The sequence below is a fragment of the Lactuca sativa genome, chromosome 1 (genome assembly GCF_002870075.4).
Source record: "Lactuca sativa cultivar Salinas chromosome 1, Lsat_Salinas_v11, whole genome shotgun sequence".
NCBI classification, from domain to species: Eukaryota; Viridiplantae; Streptophyta; class Magnoliopsida; order Asterales; family Asteraceae; genus Lactuca; species Lactuca sativa.
The window spans coordinates 164,608,087-164,630,536 of NC_056623.2; the positions used below are offsets into that span (position 1 = coordinate 164,608,087).

Consider the following 22,450-nt stretch of genomic DNA (forward strand, 5'->3'; position numbering starts at 1 on the left):
TTTGAATAACTTAGTCATTCCGGAAGAATAACCTAGTTTATTCGGGAAGTCAAAACATGCAAAGTGAAACACAATAATAATTGAATCCAATATGGTATCAAATCTTTGAACATAAATAAAACACCTTTTATTTATCACCATATGATTACACATTATTCATTGTATACTGTTTCAGCTATCAACTTTATTCTTGAATTTAAAACAATAGTTGTCCCATGCTCCAAGCATGTACACTATGTTTTCTTAAACACTAGTCATGCCACACACCAAGTATGCATACTATGTTTGTCTATGATCCTTACTTTGTGAACTAGATCAATTGAACATAACTTCAATGATTCTCTTTTCACACTCCCAAATCCTTACCGCAAATGCAAGAATTCCAAATTCATGCCATTTACTGAAATCTGTTAGATTCTAAACTTATATGCATTGATCCTCTCGTAATGATTATGCACAAAGTCATAAAGACTTGGCAACAATCATTAAAGAGTATTCCAAAGGAGATCAACTCCTTGGAAATATCCTTCTTGCATTAAGTTTCCTTAATCTTACACAGATTGAAAATTCTAACTTTGAAACATTTCCAGATTCCATTTTGACTATCACTTCTGAACAAGAGTTGCCTCCTTACAGATTATGTCAATATGGTCCTTCCAGAATTATCACTATACTTCCAATTGTCCTTGAGTAACCAATCTTTGGTAAACCTTAGATTGTCCTCGACAATTGTTTAATCCTTTTAGTCATATCCAATTCTAAACCTTTTCCCTTCTTAATGCCCCAGGCATTTGGAAAATTTTAGAACGGATGAATATAGCACATGTAATCGATCCTATATCCGAAGCATATGGGACACGATTCATGATGTCTTACATAAAGACTAAACCAGTCTTTTGCTATAATATTTCCATTTTAATTTGCCAAGTTCTCATAATTCAGATTATGAAAAGGGATGCCGTAATCATAATCGAATTTTAGAACGCAAATAATGGACCCATATACAGAATTTCCTTATGTTGAGCCATTCCAACATGAAATTCATATATATCCTTGACTAAATGATTAAAACCTCACGATCTAAGCTTATAGATTTGAGATGAAGCATAATTTCCTCTCCCTTAATTATAGCAAAACAACTTTTTCCCAATTGAAACTTTTGTTTTCTATAATTAACATTGCTGACTTGCAATACTTATCATAATTATCATGCTCCCACTAACATGATGATTATTAGCATAACACTTATGCTCCCACTAGCTTTGACATGTACTCAGAAATCAGCTGACTTTCTTACCAAAGTTCAGATTTCTGATACTAGATTGTTTTGATAAGTCTTTATCAAAATCATACACCTTCCCTTAGATAGCACACTTGTGTATCTAAACAATTATGAAGAGGGATGCCGTAATCATAATGTTTAGACCTTTTTGCCACTTCTCACAAGTCCATATTAGTGTGCCGGTTAACCACACGCGCTCCACTAACGACTTTGAGAATGCAAATATCACAATTGCTATCTAGCTAAAATCTACTTAGTGAAAGTGTTTCCTCACCATCATTTTCATGAATCGGAGAGAAACCTTATGACACTTAGATTTAATGGTGTATGTGTTCTTATCCATGTGAATTTGTCAAACCATAATCACAAGACAAAGATAATGACAAATCCAAAACCATATGGATTGAACTCAATCTTAACTTCTTGCCACCTGGCAGCTCAAGGGCCTGCCATTGCTTCCAAGTTGTTATGCAACAAACTGAGAACTCTAAGAACTCATATGCAAAGCCAACTTTAACTGGAATGGGCACTGATATGTCAACACAGTAGATTATAAACCTCAAATTGTGTGCTAGAGAAGAACTTTAGGTTTTATTCTTGATTAGTTCTTGAGACTTTCAAGACCTTTAAGACTCCCACTGTCCTCTTGACATATAAGACTCCCTTGTCAAACATCCAAGAGATAGTGCGGATTCTAATCAAGAAAAACACTTTACCCAATTGGCCTAAGTTGGTCTTTGTTTTATCCAAAACATCACAACTTACCAATTTCAAATGTACAAGAGTAGAAAACTTTTACTCTTACATTTGACAAGTGTTTTAAACCTTCTTTAAGACATGTCACTCAAATGACAATCTTGGAGTATGACTCTAAGACTTGTATTGGAACGAAGTATGACTCATCTTCTTGATTTAACCATTTCAACAATTCAAGTTCCTCTTCTTAGTCATAAGAATGCACTAAGATTTCCTTAGAGAACTAATTTTGATATGGTTTCTTAATCATTAAGACGATCACAAAACTGATACTAAAGTACTCTCCCATCTTTTCAGATTTGAGAAACTTTTATCCTTCTGCCTTATTTTATTCTTCTTATCGATCTTTAGTGGTGGACTTAATCAGTGCACAAGAATGTGTACCCGATCCCTAAGTCCTTTACTTGACTCACACATCCATGTGAACAAGTAATTAGTCTTAATTTTCCAAAACTTGAAAGTTCTCATTCATCATGCTATACAACTTGCATGATTCCAAGTTCCGGTCCAATTGAAACTTGGGTGATGAGAATCTTTCCTTATTTGGTAAATTTAGACATTACCACAAATGAAAGAATCAATTTCATACTTCCACTCTTGCTACTAATGGAATCTTATAAGCAACAAAAATTTCCACAGATGCCATTGTAAGGATATTTTAAAATAAATAAAATCAAAAATTTCCTTTTATTTTAAAACTTTGCGGAAAAACTATCCTTACAATCCATATGAAAACTTGTTGTTATCTATTCCTAAGCAATATCTCATAACTCCTAAGAAGTAGCTCAAGAATCCGATTTTTCAAACTATGCGATAGAAATCCATCTATGCGATCAGATTCAGCATATTCTTTCTTTAAGTTTCTTCACTTTTTCTTTGATTCTTAAAACATCACCATGTGACCCAGTCACATCATGTATCAAGAATCTCAGAATAGAAACTTAACAGAGTTAGATAGTGGAATTTACCTGAAGTAGAGTCAAACTTATTGACTTTAACATCCTTAGGTAAATTTGGCAGCTTCGCAACCAATGCCCCTTCCTTTGGCAATGGACCCTTTGATAATGGTACACGGGACTATCACAGACTTAGCTTTTCTCTTTACCATTTGGTCAACCGAGTTGACTATGGCCGATCCCTTTCCATTGGGAAGAGAATGCTTTCCGAGATTTCCTGTGTCACTATTGTCAATGTCCATCAAGTTTTAAGAAAGTTGATCTTAGATAAGATCATTAAGGGTCTTGTCATAGTCTATTTCATAGGTGTCCCAAAGGAACTCACTATGTGACTTAGAAAGTGATTGAACCACCAACTTTCTCAAGACTTTGACACTCAACTCTCCCGGCTTGTCAATATGTGACTACATCTCAAAGATGTGCTCACACCTAGACCTTGCCTTGCCAATAGGGCTTGAGTGACCTTAAATTTTTCAAGAACTTGTGGGTTGGGGAGAATAATTGGAGGAGGCGAAAGAAGTATGATTTCCAAAGGACATCATCTTCATTTAGGAAACCTTGTTTCACTAGATTTGGGAAGATCATAGGTGTCTATTACAGACATCTTTTGGGAGATATTCAAGATAGTTGATTTAAAGTCCTTAATATGACACCCAATATGAAATATTAAGGCTAGGACCCAACAAACTATTTTATAACTTAGAAGAGGTATGCCGTAATCCAAGCTATAAAATATTTGAAGGTAGGTGAATGACGATTCACCAATTTCCACCAAGATAAACGAAATGAATTATTAGGTTTTAATTGGTTTTGAAACTCCTAGATCTTTGAGATTCATTGAACTTTTCAAAGGCATGTTTCAATCTCGAGTGTGCCCTTCAGGTTTTGTGACTGGGATGCCGAGGATCACAAAACAAGGTGTGAAGTAACCATGCAAATCACTTGGTACCCTTAATAAATTACCCCTCAATCGATGTGCCGGTTAACCACACACGCTCCATCGATACTATGATAAATATTAAGTCACCCTTTACCTACCTTGTTAAGTCCAAGTTAGTGTGCCGGTTAACCACACACGCTCCACTAACGACTTAGACAAAGTGTAAAGTGTAATTTCATGGGTTAGCACCTTATTCACATTTTTCCTAAGTAACTAAGATTGGGTATTATTAAGATTTTAGTTACTTAGTATTATCATTAATACTTTTAATGAAGGGAGAATTCTAGTCCTGTCAAACCCGTTCGGCTAACGACCCTCCACCAGTCAAGCAAGCGGTGGGTGAGAATGGACACCCATTAAGTTGCCATTTTATAGGCAACAACCTTATACCCACCTTATAGACCGGCTTCGTGAATGAGGCGTACTAGCGGTAAGACTGACTTTACTCTTATACATATATATATTATTAACTTATAATATTATAAAGTATAAGGGTTGAATTTTAACTTTTAAAATTCTAAGGGCTAACTTGGAATTAAAGTATTCATAAGTGAAAACTTTACAAATTCCAAAACTTGAGGGCAAGTTTTGAAACTATTCAAAACTAATTAATTCCATAACTTATGTGTTTAAAGTAGTTTTAATCCAAAAACTCTTCAAGTTCCATAACTTGAGGACAAGTTATGGAAGACTTTAAACTAATAAAAGAATTAACTTTTCTTTATTTTATAACTTATGGAATTAATTAAGGTTACAACTTTTTTTTTTTATTTTATTTTATTTTATTAAATGAAGCGACTCTTGGTCCTCCATAACTTGAGGACAAGTTATGGAGTCATAAAACCATTTAATTAGAACTAGACTCTTCATTTTTGTAACCTTTGCCAATTTTTATGAGTTTTATGATTCTTAAATGTGACTTTTCATATAACTTGAGGACAAGTTACAAAAACACATTTTTGAATCAATTCTTAGATTAATTTGGATTAAAACCAACTATCACATAATTTTCATCATTAATCCAAATTCACTCATAAAACAAGATAACACAAAAAACTTTTGGTGATCCATAAATTATTCTTAAGTTATGTAATCCTTTAAAACATTAACACCAAATTTTGTAACTCCAAAAAAAACTTTGAATCAATTTTTTTTTTAAAACCTTTTCATATCCATAACTTATGGAGGTTTCAAAAAATAAAACTCTTTAGATCAAACTTTTAAAACTAATAAAAATAATCATATCATTTTATCTTTTATTAAATTTGACCTAATTCAACTCATAAAACAAATTATTCAAATTTTACAAATAATTATTTTTTCACAAGAACAAGTAATTATCTTAAAATTTGACGAACTTCATGTTTTTTTTTCTTTTTTTTTTTCCAACTTTGAAAATAAAATATTTGCATCAATATAACAGAAAACAACCCGTGGCTCTGATACCACTGTTGGGTTTTGAGCATTCTAACACTTCCTAAGTGTACATGCAACCCTAAATACCTTGGATCTATGTTTTCTCTATTATACATGCAAATAAGAACATCCAAGGTATTATCCTAATCTAGCATACAAAAACTATGAATGTAACAAGATAGAATACATACCTCTTGATGTAGCTTGATGTCTTCAAGCTTTAAGAGCTTAGCCCCAATAGTGTGGAAGCCTCAAGTGGAATCACAAATCACCAAGACACCTTGGAATACTTTAGAGAATATGATTACTTGGTTCTCTCTAGTGAAATTGGCTAGCCCTTCTTTAGTGAATCCATACTAGTGCCAATTTCACCAACCAAAGACATCTTTATATAGTATGGAGGATTAGGGTTAAACCCTAATACCCATGACCTTTCATTTCCTAGGATCCATGGGTTAAACACTCCATGGACTATCCATGAAAGCTTAGCCCAACCTAAATGAACTTGGCCCATTCCATATATATAAGAGTCCATATTTAATTAGTTCCTTTTGATCACTTAATTAATTATGAATTAATTCTTGATCAATACTAATTAAATAATATGATTCCATATTAATATATTAGAACTTATAACATATTAATATTAATCATAAACATACTATTCTCAAAAGATTATCCATATAAATTGTGTCGGTGAAGTGCAACCCAAATGGACCATGCCGGGTCGGGTCAAGTACATACCAAATATAGTTATGGACTTAGACATTAATCCAACACAAAGTCCGCTGGTAATCCGAGGGAAAATTTGTTAACCTTGGAGAGTTCAGTTGGGACGAGGTGAGGAACAAGCTTTATTTTCTCAGTAAAGCTTGCAGCGTATTCAGTAACGCTCATTCTTCCCTTCTTCAAATTCTGGAATTCGTTGTTGATCTCCAGAAGATCCTGCTCAGAGCAGTATTGCATCTTCAACTATACCAGAAAATCCTCCCACGACATCTTGCTTGCTTCACCTTTGGGCATTGAATCAGCTAGTAGCTTCCACCAGCTTAGTACTCCGGATTTCAACAGAGGAACCGCGAGAGCGGTCTTCTGCCTGTTGCTACACTCGCAACTCTCTGTGACAACCCGAAATTTCCATTCTAATCAAACCATTTCAATCCAATAGTAGTAGAGCAGTTGCAGTGAAAATTCAGACTTCGAGTATAAGTTTGGCAGTTTTCAGGGTTTTACATCTAAAGAGATATTAGGAGAGTGGATGCACTAGGATGTTGTGCAAAAACTGTAATTCCATTACTCTAGGTCATTAGAATCCATTCCGAGAATAGAAATATTTTCTGCCAAAAATCTCAGGACTATAAATAGAATTCTGAACCAAATTGGTTCATTAGTTGAACTCCAATTAGAGAAAAGCCAATTTCTCTCTCACGGATCTTCGGGTTTTTATCCCAGATTGTGAGTCTACTTCTCTAGTTGTTTTATACTACTTGTTATATGCTTAATAACATAGATTGCTTGCCAAATAAGTGAGATCCGGGAGTTTACCGCCCAAGAACGTTCTTGGGGAGTAAACTCCATTTTAAGGTCCTTAAGGGTTCAAATGACCCTCAAAGCTTTAGAACTCGAACTAGAAGCCTTAAACTCATGCATTATACCAACAAAACCATTAGAAATCATGGCTAGAAGGGAGTTTACGGCCAAGTAGCTCCTTAGGCCGTAAACTCCATGTTTTAGGTGCCAAAAGGCCTTCAAACTTTCCCTAAGGCTTAGACTTTATTTTTGGCATGTACTCCTAAGTGTTTAGAACCTAGAAAACTCATGAAAAGCACAAGTGTTGAAGATTTTACGGCCAAGAGTATTTCTTGGGCCGTAAACTCCTTTAAAGGGGTCAAAGGACACCCTAAACACTTCCTTAAGCCAAGAGACAATTAGGGCATGTACCTAGATGAGTTATGGACTAGCTAAAACATTTAGAACCCCATGTGTGAGGGAGTTTATGGCCCAAAAGGTTCCAAGGCCGTAAACTCCATAAAATGGTACCATTTAGTGCCATAAACCTTCCTAAAGCCAAGTCTTAAAGCCTAGAATTGTTCCTAGTTGTTATAGAGACTTGAAAGCAACATAATCACCCTCCCAAGGGAGTTTACGGCCGTAAACTCCAAGGGAAAAGGGTCTTTGGGCCGTAAACTCCTCAAAGGAGTCAAGATGGTGCCCAAACACTTGTATAGTCCTTGAAACAATTCCCACTAAGGTTGTAGAAATTCTAAGTACCATTCCAAGCCTTGGTTGAGAGTTTACGGCCAGGAGCTTACTCCCCTGGGCCGTAAACTCCAATGAATATGTTCTTTTGACCTTAAACTTCCACTAGGGGCATTGCACTCCTTTGTTGCAACCCATTAGCCTCCTAGCACTTGACCAAAAGTGTTTTCCCCGCGTTTAAATGTTATTACTTGTATAATTAGTGTTATAATCACTAATTATTTATATACATATGTTTATATATGTAATTAGGATCATTGTGTGTGTCCAAGTCTTCACTTGACACCAAGCACTTGCCCAATCCTTCCTTCCGATAACAGTCCGATCAATTCCAGTCACTTACTGCAGGTGAGTTCATACCCCTTAATCAATGTTTTAAACTGTTTTTAAATGTTTTATGGGGGGGATACAAGTAGAATTATGCTAAGTATTATATCAATCACATGCGATTAATAAGTAGAATTACGCTAGTTATTACATCAATCACATGTGATTAATATACAGCATTCAAAAGATTTGGCTACTTATTAGCCGTTTTACCAAACAGTTTCTTTCAAATGATTTTTGTAAACATTTTATATGTTTTAAAACTACTTATTACACTGTACATCTTACTCTGTACATTACCTTTCAAACTTATTTACAACTGTGTTTCAAACAAATGTTTCCTTATATTTAAACTGTTTTATCAAAACTTATGCCTTCAAATTGTTTTATGGATTGACATCAAGTCAATCTTTTCTTAAACTAATATTTATGTTTCAAATGTCTTACAAAACTTATTTATGCTTTTATATTATAAATTTCATGCCTCTATATGTATAGTTATATAAGAAATGTTTAAAAGACTTAGGAAGGCTATCCACCCTATTTCCTTTTCGCGCCTTGAGATGTGGTCTGGTGGGATATTGGGTATTCGTCCGAAAGTTGTTTAAATATTAATTATATATCATGTGTACATATACAGTCATAAAAGGTCCCTCAAGTTCATCCCATGCCCTTGGTTAGCAAGGGTATACTTCCATGTCCATACATACCACTTAGATTACTAGTAAGCTACCATATGGGTAGTTCAGGAAGATACTAGACCCATTACTAGAACGCGATATCATACAATGAGTCAGTTCATTCATGAGTCAATACTTTCTAGAACATTACTGTACATTACATATACAACTATACTAGAACGTTTACATTACTATACTTGCTAGGTAGAGAGCACGTACATTACAGCTAGAACAGTTCATTACATTACATATATAAGAATACGTTATTTATTGTGATTTAAATCGGAGCATGACTTAAAACCTCATGACTTGAGTTGCGGCCAGAGTCTCTTGGAGGGGGAGCGTTGAGTTTGCGTATAGATCTATGCTGGATTGACAATCCTACACCTTGCTGCTAGCTACAGCCGGACCTGCAGGTCTGCGGGTGCCAAACATCATTCCGTTATTACGACCATTCGTATGTCGTTGTTATAGTCGATAGTATGGTGCAATTTATCACAGAATGCCTTAGCCTAAAATCCGGTTTAAGGTAGTTAGTACGATAGTAGTCCTTTTAGAGCTACGTTTTAGTACTACGTTAATTTTTCCATTACATATTTTAGTGATAGCCTCACTTAAACACAATTGTACAAACTATATTTTTGGATAATGATAGTTATACTTTGGAAAATACATACTCTTACAAGAGACACTCACACACAGAACAGATAGGTCTTGGTAGAAGACACCTTCATATACTAGAAGGAATCATAGGGATTCTAGGGTTTTCAAACACTTACAATTCATATACACTTACAAATTCTTACAATACATAGACTTACAAATTCTTACATACAAATTAACCACTAAATACTTATGATCTCACCAGCTTCAAAGCTGATACTCGCTTTCAAAATTACTTGTATCCTCAGGTCATCATAGACAGGTACCGATGCAAGGAGAAAGGAAGATGGAGCTTATTCAAGACTTATCTTTCATTTTGATTTATGCTTTAGTGTTTATCAAAATTTGACAGAATACAATTGTATAATAATTATTTTATTAATGCAATGGATGATGTTGTTGCTTGTTTACTACTTTACATTGTTGTTGATACTATACATGACGTCCTCCGCCCCAGAACGTTTCCGCCGTTCTTGGTTTTGGGGTGTGACACTCTCAAACATCATCTCCATCTCAGAGATCCAGTTCATGACTTCCACCAGCGTCGGGCTTCCGGATAGACTCGGTGGTTTGGATGCCATGAAATCCTTGTATTTGCATCCATGTCCGTCATTTCCTCCATCCTGATGGTTTTGCCTAACTATCGGTGGGTTGGCTTGACCAACAGTCCCACTGTAGTTTCCCTCCTCAGTATGCCCTTCATTCAACTGGGGCTGTTCGATCTGAATGGTCGTTTCCTCTCGATTTTGCTAGAGCAAACGCCTGGTTTCCTCCATTTGACGATCCAACATCGCCTGGATCATTGCTTGCACTCCAGCCATCGTTATTGGCTCCACAGCGGCTTCCACAACTGGTATTTGCTCAATCACTGTGGGTTGGTTTCTATTCTCATTTGCATTCACGTTTCCGCTACGGGTCCTTGCCATCTTGATCTATACACCGAATAAGGTGAATTTAGATCTTTATTTAGGACTGATGTTCAAATCATCCTTATCTCTCCGAAACGTTTACATGCTAGTTCTAATATCGTAGTCGTACGTTTAGAATCCTAAACACAAAAGGTTTCCAGATCCGGTCGGCAACAGACCATAGATCCGAACAATTAACAGCATCTCAGGCACAAACCATTTAGCACATAAAAGCATTTTAGGCATAATTCCTAAAATAAGCTAGTGCTTACACCTTACAATCATCGCTTAGCATTCTAAGTTTAAGTCTACACATCCTACAAATTCCTAGTTCGCTTAAACTAATGCTCTGATATCAACTGTGACATCCCCAAAATCACGGCCAGAAAAGACCAGTTTTGTTTATACTTTATTTCAAAATCAGAGTAACCTTTTAATAAAAGATTTGCAGAATTTTTGTCCCAAAAACAATAATATGATAAAGATTTTATCAAAAGCATTTCCTTAGAAATGTATTTCATTAAAAGACTCGGGATGTCATGTGCGATACAGTACATAAATATAAACAATACAATATAAGCCTTACTACATTATTTCATATCTACAGGCCTATATCCGTAATCCCTCATCCCAACACATCACAACTATGTTCGAGTGCCACTACCTGCAATACATAAAACTGAGTGGGTCAGGCTTGGGAGCCTGGTGAGCACATAGGGTTTTCAACCCACAATAAATAGTTTATTAATCTCATCAATCAACAATAACCCGATTACCCATTCCCGTTATCCTCACATTACGTCCCTAAACACATATCCCAAGGATCATCATCGGGATGGACACTACTGCTAAGGGGGTTCCTCAGCAATAAATGTCATAAAGGCAACCATGAGGGGGATGGAGTACACCGGTGAACACATTGTTCACAAACACCTACAGGTTGCGAGCCTGTCAGCGTTCCACTGGACTTTCTAGAAGAGTCCGTGCTCATCATCTATACTCTGCTAGATGACTGGATCAACAACAACAACATCGGGGCCTCTCATCATTTTATCACACATCGTCTTATTACATCTACCCATGTTTTACCCCAACATTATTGTAGATATAAAATACATATACAGTTTAAATCATTTAAAACTTGTATAAAAACATTCATCCAGCATAGATAGCAAGTATAGAGATAATATGCACACATAGCACGTAATTTATATAAAATACTTCATATCTATGTGTAAGCTGAAAGTAACTATGCACTCACCTGAAAGGTGGTGACTCAGCACTCGGACAACGCTTCGATACTCTCAAAACAATTTTCCTTCGATAAAACCTAGTATCAATTCCACTAGGGTTTAGTCTAACGTCAATCGTGACTAATTATTAGTCTAGCTATTATTAGTACTATACAAACGTTAAATAACACTCAATATAACTCATAATAATAGCCCAAATAATTATTTTAAGGACCTAATAACATTACTATAATTATTTGAAAGCTATATTAAAAATTGCGTAGCGTAGCTCACTTACAACGGATTTTAAAGAAAAACGGGCTTTATTTGGAGCAGCGTTTCGAAACCGAAAGACTCTTTTTCTCGAGACTCCGGGAGCCTTGCGGCTTCCTTAGGGTGCTAGGGGATCACCTAGGCTTAGGGGAGGGTTTGGAACCTTAGAGAGAGAAAGATTGTAGAGAGAGAAGTGAAGAATGTGTGAAAAATCTAGAAACCTTCGCAACCTATTTATAGGCGCGAGCCTTCAGCGGTACGCTGGGCGTACAGCTCTACGCGGGGCGTAGTCCTCGGATAAGAACGCCAGCCGAAGCCAGCTGTCTCGCACAATCGGATGGATCAGACGCAAAGTTACGCGGGGCGTAGGCGAGGGTGACACGTCAATATCTGAAGCGAGCACCATGGTTAGCAAGCGACGGTCCAGATCATGCCACGTCATCAATTTAGCAACAGACTTCGCAATTTCATGCTTCAACTTTAAAAGTTCGTAACTTTCACGTACGAGCTCCGTTTTCGACGTTCTTTATATCCACACGAAGGTGGGAACGTACTCTACAACTTTCGTTTAGACTCCGTCGGGTAATTTTGACTTTATTTAAAAGTTATATTATTAACAGGCCGGGACGGGATTGGTCTGTTAAAAATTCATAACTTCTTCATCCGACGTCCATTTTTGCCCATCTTTTTCTCGTTACGCTACTCTTAACGAGATCTTCGATTCTCTTTTAGGTCGTGTCGGCTAAAAACCGCTCGTTCTATTATTCGGATTTCGGGTTATACACTTCTAAGCCGAAACTTCGAAAAATCATAACTTCCTCATACGAAGTCATATTTGGGCATTCTTTTTATGGAATCTCTTGGTTTAACGTGTTGTACGACTTTCATTTAGATCACTAAGGCTAAATCTCGCTCTATCGTAAATTCACTATTTACGCTTTTCGGTATCGTGCTGGTTCTGTCGCGAAACTTCGACAGGTCATAATTTCTTCGTTATAACTCGGATTTCGGCGTTCTTTATATCCCCGGAATCCTTGTTTCGACTACTACAACTTTATATAAATATATCGGGCTTATCTCATACTTTAATTTTGACGCTTATTTTTATTCTTTATTAATTATACATTTATAATTAAATAATAAGCACATAAATACACATAATTTCACATAATACTCAAATATCTCATCTTTATTACTTCAAAAAGAGTTACAATAGTTGACCTAGACTATTACATTGTCAAAAATGCTTAGCCCTGAAACCCGGGCGTTACAACATTCCAACCCGATGGTTGAGGGCCTGGGGTATTCGAACCCGATGGTTGATTGGACCCAAAATATGTTGTTTGTGATTATATGTGTATTATTGTGTGTATGGGTATTTGGAGGAACTCACTAAGTTTTGTTCTTACGGTTTCAGTTTATTGTTTCGGTTGCTTCAGATGTCTCGGCAAGGCGAAGGCGTGACCGTACACATCCTCGTGTTTTGGACTTATGGTTTCTGGGATACTCTGATATTATACCATTTTGAAAACATTTTGTAATAACTAATGGCTTTTGGATGTTTGAAAAAGTTTTAAATTGGCTTGATTTTTATGGGTGTTACCAAAAAAATCTTTATTATATGGAGTGGGAGTTAATGAAGAAAATGTGAGCTCTTTGGCTGCTTTGACAGGATGTAAACTGGGTGTTTTTCCTTTTGTGTTTATGGGTCTTCCAGTGGGGTCTTCTATGGCTCATATTCGGAATTGGAACCTCATTATGGAGAAGTTCTTATTTAAGTTGTCTCGTTACAAGGCAAATTTGTAATCGATAGGTGGTCATTCTGTTTTGATAAATCTGGTGTTAGGTCCCATTAGCATGTACTTTCTCTCTTTGTTTCGCATGCTTGTTCAAATTAAAAAGAAGTTAGAATCATTACGTTCACAATTTTTTAGGGAACCACGAAGCGGACTACTAAAATTCCTTGTTTTTCTTGGAATATAGTGATTACATCTAAAGATAAGGGTGGTCATCAGCTTGGTGGCTTGGAAGCTTTGAATTATGCCTTGTTACAAAAATGGTGGTGGAGATATTACCATAATCCTAATTCCATTTGGGTTAAGTTGGTAAACACGATCCATGGTACAAAAAATTGAGATATTTTTTGTCCTCAGGTTGCTCGTGGTGGTGGGATGTGGGCCCGTATAGTGGGGTTTGTCAATACGATGCATGAAAAAGGTATTATTTCATTAAATACTCTTATGAAATCTATTGGAAATGGGTGTGATACGAGATTTTGGACAGATATTTGGGTGGGAGAAAATCTTTTCATGTCGAGGTTTGATAGATTATTTGCTTTGAATATACGTAAAGTGAGGGTTTTTAGCATAACAAACAAAAACCTATGTGTGCATGCAACCCTAAATTTCCTGATTTATGTTTTCTCTAATTGAACATACAACATTTTAACATCAATTGGGAAACCCTAATTCTACTAGTATATCTTCGAAATTAATTACTAGGGTTAAGAAAACATACCTTAATTGTTATATAGCAATAACAATTCAAATCTTTAGTGTTGGTGAAGCTTTGAGAGCAAGCACCACAAGTGTTGTGCCTCTAATGGTTCACACCTAACACTAGCAAGAGTGTGAGAGAGGAGAGAGGAGAGAGGAGAAGGATATTTTCGGATTCTCTTCTGAAAATATGGTGGCCGAAAATACAAAGGTGAAGGGTCATTTATATAGTGCAACAAGGATGCCTTGATTAAGCCTTATCTGATTATTAATAATATTTCAAACTTGGTAATTATCCACCTTCTTAATTATCTATTTGAGATAATCTAGAAACCCTAATTATCTTAGGAATTTCGTCCACCGCCTTCTAGGAAGGTTTTGGACCCTTTTGCTCAACTATTGAACAGTTGTACTTTTAATTAATTCCTTTAATTCCAAATTAATTTCTGATTGAATATTAATTAAATAATAAGATTTCTAATTAGTATATTACTTTCATAATACATTAATAAATCATTTACTTCAATTGATTAATCAAATAATAAATTCAATCTTTCTCTCCAAATGTCATCCTGTCTAGGTGGTAGTTTTGAGGACAACCCAAAAGGACTATGCTACTATCAATTCAAGTATATATCAATTATAGTTATGAGCTTAGACACCTAATCCGACATAAATGTGTTTCATTCATCAAAGGTGGCGTGCGATGGGAGCCTGGTGATAGCTTCGACCCATAAGAAGTGGTGATGAGCAAGTGCAGTTTGATGAGTTGAGGAGGATTTTGTCAGATGTGGTCCTTTCTAGTGTCAAAGATAAATGGTGATTGGTTTTACAAGGTTCGATTGACTTTACGGTTTCTAAGACTAGGAAGATTATTGATCCCTAGGAAGGTTAATATATTTGTGTGGCATGCGTTGTTGGATCGTCTTCCTACGAGATGGAATTTTATTCGTAAAGGGGTTGGATTGGCTTCTTTGTTATGCCTGATTTGCTCTTCTTCAGTGGAAGTTTCAGATCATGTTTTTGTTTCTTATGAGCTTGCGGTGAGTATTTGGAAAAGGATTTTTTGTTGGCTTGATATTGTTCAACCGATTTGGAGGGCAATGGATGACATTTTTAATTGGATTGACTCGTTTTCAGAAGGTGCCAAGAAAAGGAGCATGGCGGAGGCTATTCTCTTTGTGGCTCTTTAGAGGATTTGGCGGTTTCATAAGGACCTAATGTTTGGAGAGTTGATGTCATGATGGGATGAGATTTTTGACAACATTGTTGATTTTTCGTTTAATTGGTTCATTTTTAGAAACTCAAAAATTTCTGCTAGATGGGTTGATTGGCTTAATAACCCTTATCTAGCTATTCAGTCGTTCTAAAAAAATAAGCTTAGCCAAACACCCTCTAAATGGTGATTGGATTAGTATAAAGTCAACCCGTGTAACACTCATTCACTTCTTTAGGAGATGTTCCTCCTCAATATAATTTCCCCATTAAAAAAATCCTTCAAGAAAAGCTACAAAAGGCACCAACAATGAAAGCATAGTAATAACAAGTTCACGTCCAATCATAAGATCAAAATACGACTCACGTTGCTGATGAATATAAGGAGTGAAACTACTTGATTAGAAAACTATCATTAAAATAACTAAAAGTTCGTTTGGTACATGGGTTAATATGGAATTCAATGGAATAGAATTCTAGATTTTGTATCGGTTGTCAAATAGACTCAATTCTGTTCCATTAAACTCTACATATAGATTATACAATAATGTAAATTTAATTTATTAAAATATTTTACAACAAAATAAATGAAAAATACATAAATCTTAAAGTTAAATGACCACTACATAAATACGGAAATTTAACAATAAAGATTATATCGATGGGTAGTATTATTAAAAACAATAGTGTACTAAAATAATTTCAAAAAAGTAGTGGCTCATCCGATGTAAAAGCAAAAGATGGTCTTATTTAGAATCTAAGTTACTAATAACACATAGAATTATAGAAAAACATGGAGCTTCACTCTCTTCCCAAGATTCTCTCATATTTATCATTCATGAGGCCATCACTCTCTCTTCCTATTTTCAATTTCATCATGGCCCTAACTTCTTCCAATCCTATCTTACCCTTCAATTTCAATCGTTTTCATCTTGTTTCAATAATCTTTTTGGGATCAATTCGATGGATTCAAGAAAAGTGTGATAGTATGTGCTATTTCGATCAAATTTGGAGTCAAAACATCAAATATGGACACAGAAGATCGTACAACAAACGACCCACGATGCACCCAAGTAACGGTCATGAAAGTGGCCAATATCGCGTTCAATATGTTGATTTTTATCATCACATTGGCATTGTGCAGTGTATTGCACATGCTCTTACGCCCGTACTCCCAACCCCGCATCATTTCCGAAGCCATTGTAATGTCTCTCTTGTGTCTTTCTCGTTTGTATTTGTTTTTATCATCTTTATGTCTTTTGGGCATCTCTAAAAACCAAATTAGTTAAAAACATAAACATATGTTTATAAATGAGTTTTTTTGTATATTGTTGTAGTTTTTCGACTTCCGGGTGTTTGAATGTTTATCCAACCTTTAATGATTTAGTGTTGGTGTTGTTTTTGTTCATTAAATCAACAAAGGAGTATCTTTTTTCCCATGCATGAATGAACTACTAATGAATAATGATGTTTGTATGGGCAAAGTGATAAGTGTCCCAACGAGTTGATATAACATTTTACCCTTACAAACCTAAAAGCAAATTTTATAATATTCATCGATTTTAATATAAGAGGATTTGGAAGGAAAAAAGAAGAGAATATAGTCAAAAGGTTAGAATCTTAACACATTAAGCAAGTCTTTTTCACTTAATCCCTTGAGTCATTCTTTACATATTAAGTAAATTGTTGTTCAGATTAAATGGTATTAAGTCTAAAAAAACAGCCCAAATGTTTATAATTTCGATTAATTCAAATGTATATTTACATTCATGCTTTCTATTATTGTAATTTATTACAATAACATTTTTTTTGGATGTAGGTAGGATTCTTTTTGAGCAACCTACCCTTTCTACGTAAGAACTTCAACGATGACGCAAATACGGCCCTCGGTTATGTAGCAGAGTTCGGGATGATTTGCCACATGTTTGTTATAGGTCTTGAGATAGATCCTAACATATTTGTTCGGATACCCATTCGTGAAGCCAAAGTGGCATGTACAGGGTTACTAATTACCTTTCTACTATCACTTTTCATAACTCCGATGTTACATTTAAGTTACGAGCCTAGTATTGCGTTTGATGTCACGATCTCGCTTGTTTTATCGGGAACCGCCTCCCCCCTCCTCACACGTATCATCAACGACCTCAAGATTGGGAAATCTGATATAGGGCGGTTCTTGATTTCGACTGCTGTCATATCCGATCTTATTTCCATTATTATGCTAACCCTAGGGTACATAGTTTTCGATCCGTTGGATGATTTTGCTTTTCGAAAAGTTAGAGATATACTTCTTATTCTTGCGGTTCTTGTCATTCAGACGATTCTCGCAGCTAAATGTATACCCTTTCTTATGACATGGGTGGATAGTCATAACCCACAAGGGAAATTAATGAAGGGTCCACACTTGATTGTCTCAATAGCTAGTCTTGTATTCGTTTGCAGTCTTTCGCCATGGATAGCACATTTCAACATGATGCTAAGTACGTTTTTGGCCGGAATCGTGATGCCTCGTGATGGGAGGCTATCGAAGTTGTTGACCGGTAAAGTTAAGTACTTTTTTGGACTATTGTTCTTTCCGGTATTCATGGTTTGGGTTGGTTTTCAAGTTGACTTCTCCGAATTCGAAAGTCATAACTTGTTCACGTGGGCTAGCATAGCTTTTCTTTTTGCAATCATAGTAGGTGGAAAAGTTTTCGGCAGTATTATTTCTGGGATCATGTTAGGGTTTCATTGGCAGGATTCGGTCGCAGTAGGGTTACTTCTAGGTATCAAGGGTCACTTCCACATCTTCATGACTCTCTTAGCCGAGCAAGTAAGTTTGAATCTTTGGTGTTTTCTTAAACGGAATTTTGTAGATAACGATTAAAATGATTAAAACTTTGTCTTGACATGCATTCCATATCTTCATTGCTTATGTAGAGAAATATATCTAGTTCCTCAAATAGCAGTGCTATTGTATTGGTTTGCTTCCTCACATTCATCTACGCCCCTATGGTTGTCAAGAGCATCATCAGACGTGCAAGAAAGCGGTCACCAACACAACGTATGGCCCTCCAATGGCTCAATCCATCAAATGAGTTGCGAATAGTATTATGCATTCATGGCCTCGAAAACATTCAATCAACCATTAACTTCATGGAGATCTCACAAGGGCCAGAAGAACCCCAAATGACAGTTTACGTGAACGATCTGATCGAGTTAACTGAAACGGTAGCTTCCACGGTGGCACGTGGAGAAGGAGTGGACGCGATGACTATAACAGATGCGGGTGTCATAGAGATGAGAGAAAACATCACCAACACAATACAAGCTTATGTAAACGACCATTGTGAAGGGATTGATGTACAAAGAACGCTTACACTATGTCCAATGGCCACAATGCATCACGAAATTTGCACACTCGCAGAGGATATGTTGGTTTCGTTAATCATCCTCCCATTCCATAAGAACCAACAACCAGATGGCAAGTTCAATGCCAACCATTTGGCGTTTCGAAGTGTCAATAGAAAGGTAATAATACAATATCTCTACATAATGTTCCTAATAATTATTGTGCCAATAGAAAGGTACTAATACCATATCTTCTCTATATAATGTTCCTAACAATTACAAGTACAAGCACGAACGTGCCTAATGCATACAATTTGCATGATACGTATTAATATGTATCATACAATACGTATGATACCTATTAGTGTGTTCTCATACATTAGGCACATTGTGTCTCGTTATACAATGTAGAATGTTTCTAATGCATAAAAGTATGTATGTATTTGTACGCCTCGTTACATATTTATTTATACACATTGCTTAAAGAATTTGAATAATGACATGAAAAAGGTTACTCATTTCATGTAGGTTTTACGGTATGCACCTTGTTCGGTTGGAGTTTTAGTGGACCGAGGTCTCGGGTCAAACCAACTAACAGGAGGAACCCAAAGTATCAAAACCGCAATCATTTTCATCGCAGGCAAAGACGATCGCGAAGCACTTGCTTACGCAGGTCGAGTGGCACGACACTCAGGAGTGAAACTCACCGTCATACGATTCGTATTGGACACCAGCGGAAGCAACACATCATCAAGGATCACAAGGTCCCGAGCCAACACTGTTGAATACGAGGAAGAAATGAAGGAAGATGACGAGTACTTTGCAGAGTTTTATGATCGACATGTGGCTACAGGACATGTTGCGTATATGGAAAAGTATCTTTTGAATTCCGGTGAGACGTATTCAACTATCAAGTCATTAGAGGGTGAATATAGTTTATTTATTGTGGGAAGAGGAGAAAGGGTCAACTCAACATTAACTGCGGGTATGAATGATTGGGAGGTTTGCCCGGAGTTGGGTCCAATCGGGGACATTCTTTCGGCTCCGGATTTCTCAACCACAGCCTCGGTTTTGATTATTCAACAACATAAACTTAGAGGGAAACTTCAAGGATTGCACGAAGAATTCTCCATTATGTAAAAATTAGTTAGGAAATACAGCTCTCGTGTATTATTGTAAAGTAGCAATGAAGAATGCAAGATTCGAGTTGAAATTTAGGTGGAAGTTTAAGTAACATACTGAGACCGATATCAATGAGACAAAAATTGTTGATTTTTTGTCCCACCCAAAAAGATGACACATCACCTATGCAAATTATCACTAAATGTAGCCCTAGAAAGCTTAGTTGCATCCCATGTAACAAACACATCCTTTAAAGCACATATTGGCATCAATAGATCAAAAGGAAAAGTTACAAGTTTTAAACTTTTTGCACATAAAGGCATTCACTATTGACACCAAAACAATACCACTTTCTGACTTACATCCTACATAGGGCAAATTGATAAAAGAAAAACACCAATTTCTTGCAGTTAACATCAAAGTAACATACCAAAATAAGATAGCTTATATGCCATCAACCCAATTAGTACTCCCCAGAAACCCTTGCAACCTCCGCCTACAAAATATAGGAGATGAAAGAAATGAAAAATACATTTTATTTAGAAAAAATAGAAGAAAAAAAAAGCATTTGTAAACTTGCAAACTTTAATTTTCCTAAGAAACATTGAAACAAAAATAAGTTGCCCATAAGATGCTATAATACACAAGTAGATATAAATAGTTTGCTATCTCTTGCATTTAGTCACTTAACTATTTTCTGTAGTGACAAACACTAATATAACTTTTGACAGCTTATATGTAAAAGAAAACAATTTTTAAAATTACACTACACCTAGATTGTAAGAAAACAATTTGGTGAGCATTTATTTCAAATTGCATCTAAAAGCATATATTTGTTAGAGTGTAGAATGGCTAACCCCAAATTCATCCAAATGCAAATGTAAATGTAGGTAAACGTTTGTGCTATTTAACTTTTTATATGTAAAAGAAAGAATAAAAAAGAAAGAAATACCTCAAATGCAGCCTTCAGATGATCAAGTTCTTTGTCCAGATCATTGATGGCTAGATTATAAGCCTGCATTGGTGAAGACTGGCTACTTGTGTGAACCCGAACAATAATTTTGTACTGAAGAGGGTGAGGAAGCTTGTAACCAGCAAACAGAACATTCCCATCCCTATGCAGCTGCCTGTTCATATGATATAAATTTATATAGGAGTTTTTAATTAGAGGATTAAAGTGTATGATTTAGAAGATAGCTTACATGCGAACGATGTTTCCAATAGTATGATCTTCTCTTTCTATAGTGAAGGAAGCTGCATTTATGATCTTTGTGTCCCTTTCATAGGAAACCCTAGAAATTCATTCGTTTGTCAAAGAAAACACAGTGAGCATAAAGAGTGCAATCATCAATGTGACATTTCATCATTATATGTATGAAAATATGGACAAAGAAGTTTACTTCTTTGTGCCTTCAGGAACCACAAAGCGCTCATAACGATCTGGGGCATTCATGGTTCTTTCCTCTGGGAAGTAACACAAGGGAGAAAGAGAACAATCAATTTGTGTTTCTAAAATCTAAAGATATACGTGAGAATCGACAAATCCGCTACGAACACCAGAGTTGGAATCACGGTCCTAAAGTTCAATTTCGTAACAAAATAACCCTTTGATTTAGAGCTTTTTTTGGAATTGAAAAACACTAAGTAGTAAATCTACAAATTTCCAGTTGGATTTCTTGAAAAATGGGAAGAAGTTACTATTTGTTAGGGTTAACAAATCAAACACGAAACCGAAGCTTGCTCTGTGTTAATTTGAAGAATTGAAGAAAGGATGTAGGTTAATACCTCAACTCACAAACGAAGAATGTTAACGCAATTTGGAGCAACTAATGCCTGAAAGCATAAAACGAAAAGCGGAAAAATAGAACGAATTACTGATATTTAATGACGCTTGGAGATATAAAAAGGGGGAAAACGAATACCGCTGCTGTGGAAAGAAGTGAAGGCAAATTTTTGTGTGATTTTGAGGGAGAGAACTCACCAGTTCAGTAGCGAGGAACCTGGGGTTAGCAGTCGAGCCGTGGAGGAGGAGGGTTGTATTTCAAAATGGGAAGGAGTACGGTGTAGGAGGGGGAGATGGGAATTATGTTTGCTCTATTTCATACAACCTTAAATATAATAGAGAAAATTACACGATTTACCCATGGTTGAAGTTCTATTTTTCAATATATTTTTTTTTATTGTTATTATTGAACGCGGTTGTTATATGTTTGGAATAAAATTGTGTATCTTCTTGTTATACATTTTATTAGCTAAGTGGGTTAGTCCAAGCTCCCAACTTATCTATTTTTTAATAATTAATTCAAATCATCATTTATACATATAAATGTTGCCCATTTACTCCATATCAAAGTTAATCATTTGTTTTATCCATTTAAGTACTCCACGTGCCTAGCGGGTAGGGGTATTTTCGTAATTTCATGTTATGTGTAAACATTGTTGTAATTCCTTTTCTTTTTTTCTTTTGAAGTAGGTAAACCAACCATTTTCAGTATATGGTTACACTGTGGATGAGAGTTTACTAACTTTCCTATGAGAAAATACATTAAGGGTAAGTGAAAATATATGGATTTGCTTAATATTAACTTATTTCAAA

The 22,450-nt window shown here is 35.8% G+C and overlaps 2 protein-coding genes across 3 annotated transcripts; one reads left to right on the forward strand and one right to left on the reverse strand.

Moving 5' to 3' along the window:
• The first annotated feature begins 16,430 nt into the window (after positions 1-16,430).
• LOC111908291 (cation/H(+) antiporter 28) lies at positions 16,431-19,872 on the forward strand. Its single transcript, XM_052766940.1, has 5 exons — positions 16,431-16,547; positions 17,222-18,214; positions 18,322-18,968; positions 19,144-19,171; positions 19,261-19,872. Exons 1-5 carry the CDS (start codon positions 16,431-16,433, stop codon positions 19,870-19,872), a joined length of 2,397 nt encoding a protein of 798 aa, XP_052622900.1.
• A 231-nt stretch (positions 19,873-20,103) lies between these two features.
• LOC111908305 (DNA-directed RNA polymerases II, IV and V subunit 11) lies at positions 20,104-21,956 on the reverse strand. 2 transcript variants are annotated; one of them, XM_023904128.3, is made up of 6 exons: positions 21,836-21,956; positions 21,640-21,687; positions 21,255-21,318; positions 21,057-21,146; positions 20,807-20,981; positions 20,104-20,350 (listed from the first exon to the last, which is right to left on the reverse strand). In XM_023904128.3, exons 3-6 carry the CDS (start codon positions 21,305-21,307, stop codon positions 20,318-20,320), a joined length of 351 nt encoding a protein of 116 aa, XP_023759896.1. In that variant the 5' UTR covers positions 21,308-21,318; positions 21,640-21,687; positions 21,836-21,956; the 3' UTR covers positions 20,104-20,317. The 2 variants fall into 2 exon arrangements, with proteins under 2 accessions (XP_023759896.1, XP_023759897.1); XM_023904129.3 differs by lacking the exon at positions 21,640-21,687 and having other exon boundaries at positions 21,836-21,925.
• Between the last annotated feature and the right edge of the window lie 494 nt (positions 21,957-22,450).